Source organism: Rissa tridactyla, chromosome 8 (genome assembly GCF_028500815.1).
Source record: "Rissa tridactyla isolate bRisTri1 chromosome 8, bRisTri1.patW.cur.20221130, whole genome shotgun sequence".
NCBI classification, from domain to species: domain Eukaryota; kingdom Metazoa; phylum Chordata; class Aves; order Charadriiformes; family Laridae; genus Rissa; species Rissa tridactyla.
Window position 1 is genome coordinate 17,243,080 of NC_071473.1, and position 13,185 is coordinate 17,256,264.

Below are 13,185 nucleotides of genomic sequence, written 5' to 3' on the forward strand. Positions count from 1 at the left end.
CACCCATTGCAGGAGAAATTGGGAAGGTGTTTCAAGCGGCTGCGTCTCTTGCGGAGCTGCTGGGGCCTGGCTGAGCGCAGATCGAGGTGCTAAAATCGCCATCACGTGCTGGCGGGCTGCCAGGACCACAGCCAAAAGGAGGATGAGGATGCACAGGGCCTGACTGCAAGACCACCCATGGGAAACGCCCGTGCATCCCCCCAAAACGCAGGGCAGCCGCGACGGGTTGTCCCTGGGCAGGCACGGGGGGACAAACACGGCTGTCCTGAGGGTGGGATGGAGCGCCAGGCTCTGACACCACATCCATCTCGGCGATGCTTGGACCTGGGATGCTGTCCCGTGCCTACAACCGGCTCTGCGGCACCCCACGGGCTGGGATCCGGCCTCAGCTCAGCCTCAAGTGCTGCAGTCGCTATGGAGACCCTGCCTGAGATGCATCAATATGGAGAAGAACAGCTTGTTCCTCACGTCCCCATTCAAAGAACCAGCGAGAAAATCCCCTCCAGATGGATTCTTCGCTCCGGCATGGTCCCCGCTGACCCCGCAGAGCCCTGGGGGGCTCTGCGGGGTCGGCGGGGACCACGCCGGGCAATGATACTGGGAGGTTTGTGGTCCTTCTCTGGGGAACTGCAGCTCCAGCTCATGCTGGAGCCCCAGGCTGTCCCCCAAATTCAGCATCCCCGCAGGATGAGTCCACTGGCATTAGATGGGTTCATGTAGGGAGGTCTTCAGGGTGGCATGGCAAAGCCATAGGGTCTGGGGATGGGGACGTGGGCTGGAAAAAGCCTCTATAGGTGGCCCAGGACCACGTTACGGCTGCGTGGGGCAGGATGGGACCCTGGGAGGGCTGGCACCAGCTCTGGCCCTGTAGCAGAGTGACATGGGAGCAGCACAGGAGCCCCTCACACGACTTGCCACCCAAGACAAGAGTCTTAATCCCATCAGGAGACCTTGTATGGGAGCTTCCTGACCCGCTGAGCATCCTCCTGGCCCCACATCCATTCGCGGCAGAGGACAAGGCCAGCGCACAGCAGCCGAGACGCTGCCTCCCCGCTTTCCCCATCCCCACTAAAGCCACCCCACGGCAACGTCAGCCCGTAGAGAGGGGGACAAAGCCAGGACGTGGCCAGCCACAGCCTGCCGAGCCACCTGCCCGGGGGACAGCAGGTAGGAGAAGAGGTGGAGGAGAAAGAGGAGAATCGGTTCTTTACCTGGAGTGACCAGCAGCTGAGGTGGGGGGGGGGTGGGGAGGGGGGAGAGGACCAGGCTGCAAACAGCAGGGAGACGGCAGCTACCCGGGGCAGGGTGGGATGGGGGAGACCATCTGGAGCTCAGTCTGCAAAACGAGCCACCAAGCTGCGGTGAGTCACGCTCGGCTGCCGATGGTAATGGGGAGGGGAAAAAAAGAAAAAAACAAAACCAAAAAACCACAACAACAAAAAACCACAGGGGGAAAAAAAAAAAAAAGCAAAGTTTAAGTGCCACCATCTGCAAAGGGCAGCCCCGGCCAGCTGGGTCCTCGTCCCTCTTCATTTCCACAGGCGCTGCGGGAGATTCAAAATCTTCCGGCACGGTCACTTTTCAGAGGCCATTTGGGATTTCTGTGTTTATGCCAAAAGCGCTTGTCACCCTGAGGAAAAAGTTAAAAAAAAAAACCACCACAAAATCTCCAGAAAAAACTGCTTCAGCAGCATGGCTGGGGTGACATCTCCTTCTCGTCCCCATCCTTCTCTGCTACTCGGCCGACGTTAGGGGTACTGAGTGATGCCAGCCGTTCTCTGCGTTAATAGTTGTTATGTCTTCTTCCAGCAAGGCTGTTACGGGGGGAGAACATCTCTGTCCGCAGCAGCTAAAGCTGCCCGCGGGCACACATGCTTATTTCTCACCACGCTTTGTGGCTCCCAGGTTTCCTTGGTGGCCAGCCACGATGCTGGGCTGTGCCCCGTCCCATGCACTTGGTGATGCTCGTGCAGAGAAGCGCCATGGGAAACCCTCTTCTTTTGGGTCATCTGCTGTCTGGAGGCTTTAGAGATTTCAGCCATGGTCCATCTTCCATCTCTACCCTTGGGGGTTGTCAAGACCAGGCTGGTTAAAGCCCTGAGCCAGGTCTGATCTTGGAGCTGACCCTTCTGTGACCAGGGCTGGATTAGAGACCTCCCGAGGTCCCTCCTGGCCGGGATTACCCTACAATCCCATCATCTCCAGCTCCAGTGGTGTTCCTCTATCCTAATCTCGAAGGATCGCTACCACATGTGAGACCAACCGCCTCCTGCTGCTTTTTCCCCACCTTATGCTGAGGCTCGGGCCAGACAGACCTTCCCGCCGCCCCTGTCCTTCAGGCCAGACCTCACCGACTCTCCATCTTCAGTGCCACACACAGACATCCTCCCGCACGCTCCGCCAGCACCTCCTCGTCCTCGGCACCTGGACGGGGCTCCTGTCTGTCCCCTCTCCCACCAGCCTGCCTTTCCTCAAGCCCTTGAGCAGGAACCCAGCTGCGTGAGTCCATCTAGAAATGTCCTGCAAAGGGTTAACGCAGCTCCTTAGGGCTTTTTGTTAGGAGTTACCACTTCTGGAACACGAATCAGCCCAGCTCCCACAGCAGGAGCTGGTGGCCGTGTCCGAGGACTGTACTACCTTCTGTCAAGGTGTTCCTATAACCAGCTGGGGTGACACCAGCCTTGGGGTCCCACCAGCCTTGGGGTCCCACGAGCCTTGTGCTGGGACTCAGCAGGTTGTGGCCTCCCCCTGTAGGAACCGTATCAATAGGTGCTGATAGAAACATTGCCACCCTTGGTATCTCTCCAGCATCCACCCTTGTCTCCAAAGCCCTCCCTCCCAGCCCGATTTCTCACCCCTGTTGCTGCTGTCCCCGGCTGCTGGTGAGTTTTGGTGGGAGGAGGCCTCCTTCTGCCCGGGTACGGATGGACACAGCCCCGGGGCATGTGGCAGCTGTAGGCAGACGGCCGTGAAAGAGGGGGGGACATGAGGGTCTGCTCTTGCACAGCCCCTCAGTTGATTGCTCACAGCTCCTGCACCCCCCCAGCATGAGCCCAGCCCACCCTGGGAGGTCACCAGAAGGGTCCCCAGCACCCCAGGGGCTCCCCAGCAAGCACAGCAGCATCCCCAGGCTGTGCCGGCCCGGGCACAGGAGGGGTGAGGGCTCGGCCGGGAGTGTCACCCCTGGGAGCAGCAGGACAGGTTTGGGCCGAGTCCCAGGGACACGGACGAGCTCCCGCAGGAGAGCTGGCTCCTGGCGCCCGTGCGTTATGTGCTTCCTCATGCAGAGGTTGCTCGAATCCTGCCCGAAAACTCATTTATTCTCCCAGTCCCCTTAGAAACGTCCGGGAGGCGCGTGCCCTGCCTGTCCCTGCCCCTCGTCCTGCCTCCGTGTGGGTCGGTGGCTTGAGCTGCGGCTCCCGACCCCACCATGCTGGGGGGCAGGAGGGCAGCCGGAGCCGAGCCCCACGGTGGGTTTGCAGGGCAGATGTAGCCCGTCGCAGCGTGGCATCCCCCTAGCACCTGCTTCCCAGTATGAACCAGTGCTGCTGAGAGCACACCAGCGCCCAGGGGGGGTGCAGACACCCACACCCCTCCGGTGCACCCAGGGGAGCCCCCAGGGGTGGGTGAAAGACCGCAGGAGCTCATGGCTGCTCTCCAGCTCAGCATCCCAGGTGGGAAGGGCCGCGGGGGTGGAAGGACCCGCTCTCCCCGTGCGTGAGGCCGGCACCCTAACACCACTGCGGTGCTCGGAGGGGTGCAAGGGGCCAACTCGCCCTCAAACCCCCTCCCCCGGCTTACCTTCTGTCCCCTAACGGGGCTTTGGGACCCCACAGATGGACCCACTCCTCACCCGGGGACCCTCTGGCATCAGGGAGTCTCGGGGCAGGCACATCTGGCCAGAACCCACCCAGGCTCCACTCTTTAAATCTCAAGTGCATTATTTTTAGCTTTTCCACCTGTACGTGTTGAGGAGGCTCCCAAAAGTGCTGTAAATCTGCTTAGAAGCAAACGCACGGGGTGGAGAGCCCGCGGAAAGAGCCTGGTGTCAGCTCGTGCTGAGACAGGCACCCGAGGGCTCGGCTTCCCCCCAAAACAGCGAAACGTTACCGCGGGCTGCTCCGCTACCGGGTTATTTTTCACTTGGAATAACCGGACACCGCTGACTTCACTAGAGCGACAGATGCAGCTCCTCATCCCTTTGGATCGCTGTGTCTGCTCTGAGCCCACCAGAACCGTTTCGGGCTAAACATCCCTTTTTTTGCAAAATAAATGCATTTGCGGGTGTGTTCAGCCAGCAGCAGCTGCAGGGCGTGAATAGGACATCCCGAATCCCGGCACGCGATGGCTCAAGGGGAGGTGGGCATCTGGGGGGCTCCACTGCTGGTCTTTGGAGGGTGCCCAGGGGCTCTCGGGGAGGGCTCAGCCATCCTTTAAATCTCCTCCCCCTGCTCCGCTGATGGGAAAATGACCTTCACCTGCCCTTCACCAGGCTGGACGGGAGCCCTGCCCTGCCCGGCAGCCGTGGGTCAGCACAGGTCCGCGCCCCCCCGGCTGTGAGGACGTGGGGTGGCCGGGAAGGGAGCGTGACCAGGGCCACTAGGCTTGTCCCACAGCTTGACCCTGCCTGTGTGGTTTCCCCAGTGTTGGGTCCGGATGATGGGACCTGTGTCACTCTGCTGGATCCAGCATCGTCCCCAGGGCCACCCGCTCCTTGTCCCCAGGGGATTGTGGCCCCCCGCAGCCCACCCTGCCCGCACAGGGCTCTGCATGGCGAGGGGCTGCCACCGTGCCAGCACTGCCCAGCCCCCAGCCCTGGGGACAGCCAGCAGGAGGCCAAAGCTGGGAGGCGAAAGGCTCCTGTGACTCTCCCTGGGGCTGCATGAGGGGGCTCTGGGGGAGAGCGAGGGGGTCTGGACCCATGTTCCCATCCCTGTGACCCCCAGTTTGAGGGCTGGACCCTCTTCCCTGTCCTCATGGATGCAACCGAGGACCCTCAGCATGGCTGGACCCTCATCCCCATCCCTGTGTGATGTGACCAGGGACCCAGGGCAGGGCTGGATTCTCATCCCCATCCATATGTGACCCAACTGGGGACCCCTGGCAGGGCTGGACCCCCATCCCTGTCCCCGTGTGGCCCAACCAGGGATCCCAGGTGGGGCTGGACCCCCATGTGACCGTCACCCCGTGTGACCTAAGCGGGGACCCCGGGCAGGGCTGGATGCTCATCCCCATCCCCGTGTGATGTGACCGGGGACCCTGGGCAGGGCTGAATGCTCATCCCCATCCCTGTGTGATGTGACTGGGGACCCCCTGCAGAGCTGGACCCCCATCCCTGTCCCCATGTGACCCAATCAGTGGGGCTGGACCCCCATCCCTGTCCCCGTGTGACCCAACCGGGGACCCCCGGCGGGGCTGGACCTGGACCCCCATCCCAGTTCCTCGGTGATGCCACGGGGGAGTCTCCGTGGGGGCCGTGCCGGAGCTCCGTCGGGGCGGCCCGAGCCCCGGGAGGCGGTGCCGCCCCCCAAACTCCCCCCCCCGCCCCCCGCCCCATCCCCGTCGGGGCACGGCGCTGGCGGGAGGCGGCCGCGCTGCAGACGCCGCTCGATCGCCGCCGCGCTCACGTCGCGGAGCCGGGGCTGCCGGTGACGCCGGTGCTGCCGGTGCCGCGGAGCCGCCGCGCAGGGTAAGCGGGCGGAGGGAGGCGGCGGCGCAGCCCGGGCAGAGCGGGACCCCCGCGGGCACCGAGCGGGACCGCCCGGGGAGGAACGACAGGGACCGGGGAGCGTCCGTGCTGGCCGGGGAGCGCGGGTGGGCACAGACCCGGGGGGGGGGCCGTGCTGGACGGGGGAGGGAGTCCCGGGCTGGGTCTGTCCAGCCCGGAGCGATGGGGGGGCCCGGGCTGGGACCGTCCATACCGGGGAGCCCTGGGGGGGGGTGCTGCTTGTCCCCCCGGAGTCCCCTGGCTGGGCTGTGCAGGGCAGGGGGCTGCGAACAGGAATGGGGCTGGGAGGTGATGGGGCGCAGCTGATGTGGGGGGGTCCCATCCCGGCTGGCAGGCAGCGGGGCAGGGGGAAGGCACGATGGCCCCCAGGGGAGCCCCCGACTATGTCTCATTGCCTTCCCCTGGGGCTGTCCCTGCAAGCCCTGGCCCCTTCCTGGGGCTTGATGGCAACAGGCCACCCCGTGGGGTGCTGGCGGGGGTGAGCAGCGGTGGCACAGGGGCTGTCACAGCGGTCACCGGGGTGGCTTTTGCTCCCCTCTGGCTTCAGTGTCATGGCCCCCTCTCCTGCCAGCTGCCCTGGGGGCCGGCAGTGGCGGCGTGGAAGCTGGCAAGGCTTGGCCAAGAGGTGTGATCCAATTATGTCCCTGCTCCCGGCTGCTCTGCCTGATGCTTCCCGAGGTTTTGGCTCTGGCAGAGAAGTGACCGGGGGCTGTGGCAGTCCAGGACGTGCCTGCGGCTGGCACTTGCACCCCATTTCTCCTCTGCTGCTTCGGGGAGTGCATTTCCTCGTCCGCACTGGCGTGGGTGGCAGAGCCGTGCCGTCCTCAGTCCTCTGCCTCTCACCCGGGATCTGGGTCCCCAGTTCAGCCCGAGACGTGCCCCGGCGCTGGGAGCACTGGCTGTGGGCCGGAGGGGGCAGCCATGAGGGACGTGCTCGGGTCTGGGTACCGGCGCAGCCTCGTCCATCTTGCCTGGATGTGCCTGTTCTCTTCCCTGCCGGTAAGGGGCAAGCTGGGGCGGCCCATGGGGCAGCAGGGTTGGCATTACCGGGCTTTGGCTCACCACGAACGGGCTCAGTCCTGGCTCTGTTGCATGTTCCTGCCCATCTCGAGATGCCGGGATGCAGGCAAACCGGTGTGGGGAAACGCCGGGTGCCGTGGTGGGGCGGGCAGGCCAGCATGGCAGCCGGCCGGAGGCTCTGAGCCGGCTCTGGGCTTGCAGAATGGCAGGGCCAAGGTGCTGGAGAAGACCTTTGAGGAGTGGATGCGGTACCGTGATGAGTGCTTGAGGAGGATGGCGAGCGAGCCCTACCCACCAGGTAGCCGGCTCTGACCCAGCTCGGGGTCAGACGTGGGGACGCATGGAACTGGGCAACAGCTGGGGCTGGGCTTTATCCCTCCTCCAGCATCCTCTACGCTAGTCACCTACGGAGGGATGAGCCGGGGGCTGACGGGTGTCTCCACATCTCAGATGGGACACCCAGGGCTGGGATGTCCCGGGGGGCCAAGGCTGGCATGGGGTACCAGGGGTGATGCCAGCTCCCTCGGAGATGCTGGCAGTGGGCTGGGATGGTGGGGGTGGATGTGGCCATGCCACCAGGATCTGACCACAGGCTTTTCCCCCCTCTTTGCTGCCGTTGGAAGGGCTCTTCTGCAACCGGACATTCGACATGTATGCCTGCTGGCCCGACGGGAGCCCCGGCACTGCCGTCAACGTCTCCTGCCCCTTCTACCTGCCCTGGTTTGAGAAAGGTGACGATGACCCTCTGCCACCCCAGAACTGGAGGGGAGCGGGGCTGAGCTGTACTCTGGGTGGGGGGAGAGCCTCTTGGGGTTTCCCCTCCTGCCTGATACCGGGGGGAGAGGGACCCACGAGCAGACCTGGGGGTGAGGGGACACGTCGGGCACGGAGCGGAGCCTGCCCTGCTCACACCCGCCCTGGAAGAGGCTCTTTGGGGCTGAGCAGAGTCCGACCCCGTGGTCCCAAGGAGAGGGGTTTGGGGTTGGGGGGAGCCCGAGGGGAACGCGCCGCTGCTTCGTGTCCGCAGTGAAACACGGGCTGGTGAGTCGCAGGTGCGGCGCCGACGGGCAGTGGGTGACGGTGAACGGCAGCCAGCCCTGGCGGGACTACTCGCAGTGCGAGGAGATGGAGTCTGCCGTGGAGGAGGTGGGATGGCCTGGGCCGGCCGCTGGGCAGGGATGGGCAGGGGCCGCTCGCCCGGGCTCAGCGGCGCGGTGCTCGCCTGCAGGAGGGCGCCCGCCGGCTGATGGTGAGCTTCAAGGTGCTCTACACCGTGGGGTACTCGCTGTCTCTCCTCACCCTCGTCTCTGCACTGCTCGTCCTCACCGTCTTCAGGTAGAAGAGCCGGGGGGACGTGGTCCTGTCCCTTGTCCTTCCTGGTCAGTGATGGCCGAGCCAAGGGTTGTCCCCACCGCCCGCCCGGTGCCCTGACACCCTCGCTCTCGGCAGGAAGCTCCACTGCACCAGGAATTACATCCACGCCAACCTCTTCGCCTCCTTCGGGCTGCGGGCCACCTCGGTGATGGTGAAGGATGCGCTGCTGGAGAAGCGCTGGGGCATGGAGGTGGTGCAGGTGGCCGACTGGGAGGCTCTGCTGAGCCACGAGGCAAGTGCTGCCGCCCTCGGGAGCAGGGGGGGGGTCCTGCTGGAGGCCGGGCTGGAGTCAGGGTGGGGACCCTCTCCCTGGGAGTGGGTGGGGGGGTGCAGCTGGGTGCCGGTGCCCTTGCAGCCCCTGGCACCCAGTGGGTGAGCTCTTGGGGTGCCTGTGCTGCCCATGCCCCCAGTGGGCAAACTCTTTTGGTGCCTGTGCACCCCGTGGATGAGCTCTTGGGGTCCCTGTGCAACACTGTGCACCCGATGGATGAGCTCTTGGGGTGCCTGTGCACCTGGTGGGGCAAGTTCTTGGGGTGCCCGTGCAGCCAGTGGGCGAGCTCTCGGGGTGCCTCTGCTGCCTATGCACCTGGTGGGTGAGCTCTTGGGGTGCCCATGCCCTCAGTGGGAGCAATCTTGGGTACCCTTGCACCCTATGGGTGAGCTCTTGGGGTACCCGTGCAACCCATGAGCAAGATCTTGGGGTGCCTTTGCTGCCCATGCACCCAGTGGGCAAATTTTTAGGGTGCCTGTGCAGCAGCACGCACCTGATGGATGAACTCTTGGGATACCCTTGCACCCTGTGGTTGGGCTCTTGGGGTGCCTGTGCACCCTCTGGGTGAGCTCTCAGGGTGCCCGCGCCCCCGTGGGCGAGCTGCTGGCCCCATGGTGTGTCTCCTCTGGCAGGCGGCGCTGGGCTGCCGTGCGGCGCAGGTGCTGATGCAGTACTGCATCCTGGCCAACCACTACTGGTTCCTGGTGGAAGCCGTCTACCTCTATAAGCTGCTGATCGGGGCCGTCTTCTCCGAGAAGAATTACTACAGGCTCTACCTCTACCTGGGCTGGGGTAGGGGCCACCCGGGCATGCGGTGGGGACAGGGACGGTACCTGGTGTCGGCAAACTGGCCCTGGGAGGGTGCGGGCTCTGCAGACCCTGGGTGTCCCCACGGTGTCCCCCCCTCCCCGGGGCTGGTTTCTCAGCTCAGGTGGGTGCTTGGTTTTACAGGGTTTGCTGTGTGACTTGCAGGGACCCCCGTGGTGTTCGTGGTGCCCTGGATGGCCGCCAAGTACCTGAAGGAGAACGCGGAGTGAGTGGGGAGAGATGGGATCCCTGACCCACCTCGCCGGGGCTGGCACGCTCTCGGCCTCATCCCGCACCCCCCGGCACAACGTGATGGTGCTGCTCTCCGTGTCTCCCTGGGCAGGTGCTGGGCGTTGAACGAGAACATGGCTTACTGGTGGATCATCCGCATCCCCATCCTGCTCGCCTCCCTGGTAGGGGAGCACCCGCCAGCCCCACGCCTGCTCGGAGAACAGCAGCTCGACCCCTGGCTCCAGGGAGGGGGGCAGATCCCAGCAGAGCCCAGGAGGGGGGGGTTGGCCCCCAAGGCATGATGCTAATTGCACATGGGCTTGGTTTTTTGCAGCAGCTTGCTGACCTACAGTGGGGTGGAGGGAGACTCTGAGGGTCTGTGCAGGGGGGCTGTGCCCCTGCTACTTCCTACCCTGGATGGTGGGAGAGGAGGAAGAGCAGCCCTAGGGACCTGCCACCGCGGAGCTTGTCATCTCCTGTGGTCCCCAAGGGCACATACCGTGGCTAGGGTGGGCTACAAAGGGTGGGGGTGCTGGGCTGTGCGTACCCCACGCTGTCTTCTCCCCACCCCACCAGATCAACCTGCTGATCTTCATGCGGATCCTCAAGGTGATCCTGGCCAAGCTCCGCGCCAACCAGAAGGGCTACGCAGACTACAAGCTGCGGTGAGCCGGAGGGAGGGGGTGACCGGCCATGGGTCCTCCCTGCTCCTGCTCCTGGGTCCATGCCACCTCCACACCCACCTCTACCCTCCCCTCCATCCTGCACGTTGTTAAATGGCTACCCTGAGATTAACCACAAGCTCGTCCCTGCTCGCACGTGTGCCTTTAGTACACGCTGCCGGAAGGGACCCCTTGTGCTCTTTCAGGCTGGCCAAGGCCACGCTCACCCTCATCCCCCTCTTCGGGATCCACGAGGTCGTCTTCATCTTTGCCACCGATGAGCAAACCACGGGCATCCTGCGCTACGTCAAGGTGTTCTTCACCCTCTTCCTCAACTCCTTCCAGGTGAGGCGGGAGCGTGACATGTCCTTGCTCTGCCCTGGACACCATGAAAGCAAGAATTAGGGGGTCCCTCTTCCCCGTCCCTCTCCCCACGGTGTCCCAGCTTGTGGCTGGGCTTGGGGAGGGGGACATCAGCTCTCCCGCCCTCAGCCCCATTGTTGAGTGTGTGGTGGCGGCTCCAGGGCAGTGGTGGCAGGGGGACCCTCAGCCCCAAAAGCAGCCTGGGGAGACTGGGCCCGTCCCAGGCCCCCAGGAAAGGGGTTGACGGTAGGGGCTCACTCCCCTGCTCTCCCTCCAGGGCTTCCTGGTGGCCGTGCTCTATTGCTTCGCCAATAAAGAGGTATGTACCCTTGGTGGCTTCTCCTGCCCAGCGCTGGGGCTCAGCCCCACCCCGGCTGGTGGCTTTGCCACCCCCTCCCTTGCCTTGCACAGTCTGCGGGGAGGGCACGGCCAGGGAAAAGCCCCCGTGCTCTCTCTCTCCCCGACCATGGCAGGTGAAGTCAGAGATGAAGAAGAAGTGGCAGCTCTGGAAGCTCGACCACCCGACGCTCTGCTGCGCCCAGTGATGCAGTGACCGGCCCCACAGAGCCAGAAGAGAGGGGCTGCTGGCCACCATGGCCCGTCTGGAGGGCAGGGGGCCACGGGGAAGCCCACCCGAGATGGCCAGGCTGGTACCAGTGTCTTGGCTGTGCCACACCTGAGAGCCCTGGAGCTGCTGGAGGGGATGTCCCCCCGCTGCGGTCCGAGGGGCAGGCAGGCACCCTTGGCTCATAGCAGACATTGCTGCCCCCTCAGAAGAGCCTCACCTCGCTTGGGCTTGGGGAGATATGCCTGTTGCTTGGACACCATCACCTACCTCTGTCAGCATCCACCAGACATGTTCATGGGAAACCCCCTTCCCATCCGCACCGACCTGAGTACCCGCAGGAGGGGATGGCAGTGGCTGGGGACAGAGCCTGGCCAGCACTAGCAGCAGGGAATGGGAGACGCGGCTCAGCCCGGCACTGCCGCCCCAGCGCCCAGATGAACAAACACCTCCTTGCTGCGCCCTGGGCCATCCAGCACTGCTCCACCACCTTCCCCGCTCTCCTCGCCCTAAGCAAGGACCACCACCGCCACCCCGAGCTCTCCGAGACATCCATCCCGGAGTCATCCTCTCCTGCAAAGCTTCCTCTCCGTAGCGAGGTGCTGCTGCTGCTGCACCGGCCGCCCTCCTCGCCGCTCCCCAGCTGCACAGAGCCCCAGCCTTCCTCCTCGCCCAGCTCCTCCTTGCCCAGTTCCTCCTGCAGCAGCTCCCCCGGAGTTCCCCCGCAGCGCTTGAGCGCTTCGACTGCTGTATTGATGCCCAGCGTTAAGGGGGGCGCTGCTTCTCCTTTGGTGGCAGGGGAAAAAAATCACGAGAGCGAAGGACTCGAGAGCATCAGCTGGCTGGGAGCCCTCCCCTGTCCCAGTCCCACCACACGGCCCAGCTTTTGTCCCTGAGGTGGGACAAAACTCTCCGGTTTTGTGGCAGGGAGAGCTGTGAAGCGCCAGGCAGGAACCGCGCTGGGACCCGCTTTACCGGCAAAAAGCCGGGTGGTTCTGGGTGCAACAGCTGGGGGTCCACCCTCGCCCAGCAGCAGCTACATCTCCCTGCGAGGCCGCGTGGTGTTGGGCAGTGCCGTTCACGCACACGGCTGGGCTTGCAGCTCCCTTCCCCGAGCCTGGCCCTGGTGCTCTCCTCTAAGAGCCCAGAGCAGCAGCAGATGCCACCGTGACCCCCCAGGTCCCCCTCATGCTGCTGAACCTGCCGTTGCTGCTGCGCGATGCTTTATCTTGCGAAAAAAAAAGCCGCTCCAGGAGGGGAAAAAGCAGCTTTTACTCTCTGCTACATGCAAAGTGGACACGGGTCATTCTCCATCTCCAACCCCCCTTGCTCGCGGGTTCAGGGAGAGCCTCTGGCAGACGCAGCATCTCAAGGAGGGCTGCCTTGAGTGCAGAAGGGAAAGAAGCTGGGCCAGGCTCAGCCGCAGCCGGGTTCAAGGCTGGGCGGGGGTTCACGCGGGAGCTTTCCTGGATGGATGTAACCCCTGTGAGACCATTTTCTACATTAATTCTCTTTTCAGATGTAAATAAAGGGTTATTTTTCAGCAAGCAGAGCATGCTGCTTCTGTCTGCTGTGGGGCAGGGAGGTAAATGCAACACTTGAGCGTGGTTACAGGGGTCTTAAACCGGCACCTAGAGCCCTGGCTCGAGGTAGCACTGTGTCCCGTCCCCTCGGATCCCATTACAGGTTACTTGAGCAGCAAAATATTTGACACAATAAGGGTAAATAATATGAAGAATGATCCAAATCACATCCCAAGGAAGGAGGCAGTTTCTCCAGGACAGGAGTTGGACGGCTGTCGGGATTCTCCTCTGCTCTTCGCCGTCTGACGCGGCTCCAGCAGCCTTGGCAGCGGTGTCTGCGCGTGGGGTCCTGCTGCAGGAGCTGATGCCAAAGCTGTAAGAGGCCACGCTGCCTCGGGAGGAGACAGCTGGCCCACACCTTGAGATCTGAGGTTGTCTCCCTGCTGATTCAGTGCTTCCAGCTACTATCCAAAGTTTCAAAGCCAAGTATAGAGAGAAAGCCTTGGCCCACTGCTGCTGTGGGACACACCAGGACTGAGATGGCAGGGACCCAAGAGCGACTGTTCCACTTCCACCTGTCCAAAGCCCGCGTCAGCTTCATTTGTGTTGAGATACACCAAGAGTTTTAGTTTTGAGCAGAA

At 63.7% G+C, this 13,185-nt stretch overlaps 1 protein-coding gene across 1 annotated transcript; it reads left to right on the forward strand.

Annotated features, from left to right (window-relative positions):
• Nucleotides 1–6,640: 6,640 nt before the first annotated feature.
• Nucleotides 6,641–11,001, forward strand: LOC128913475 (glucagon receptor-like). The gene is made up of 13 exons (XM_054211106.1): nt 6,641–6,727; nt 6,950–7,046; nt 7,372–7,479; nt 7,776–7,894; nt 7,977–8,083; nt 8,198–8,354; nt 9,026–9,185; nt 9,366–9,426; nt 9,544–9,613; nt 10,008–10,096; nt 10,300–10,438; nt 10,734–10,775; nt 10,930–11,001. The coding sequence occupies exons 1-13, from the start codon at nt 6,650–6,652 to the stop codon at nt 10,999–11,001; spliced, it is 1,299 nt and encodes a 432-aa protein (XP_054067081.1). The 5' UTR covers nt 6,641–6,649.
• Nucleotides 11,002–13,185: the final 2,184 nt, after the last annotated feature.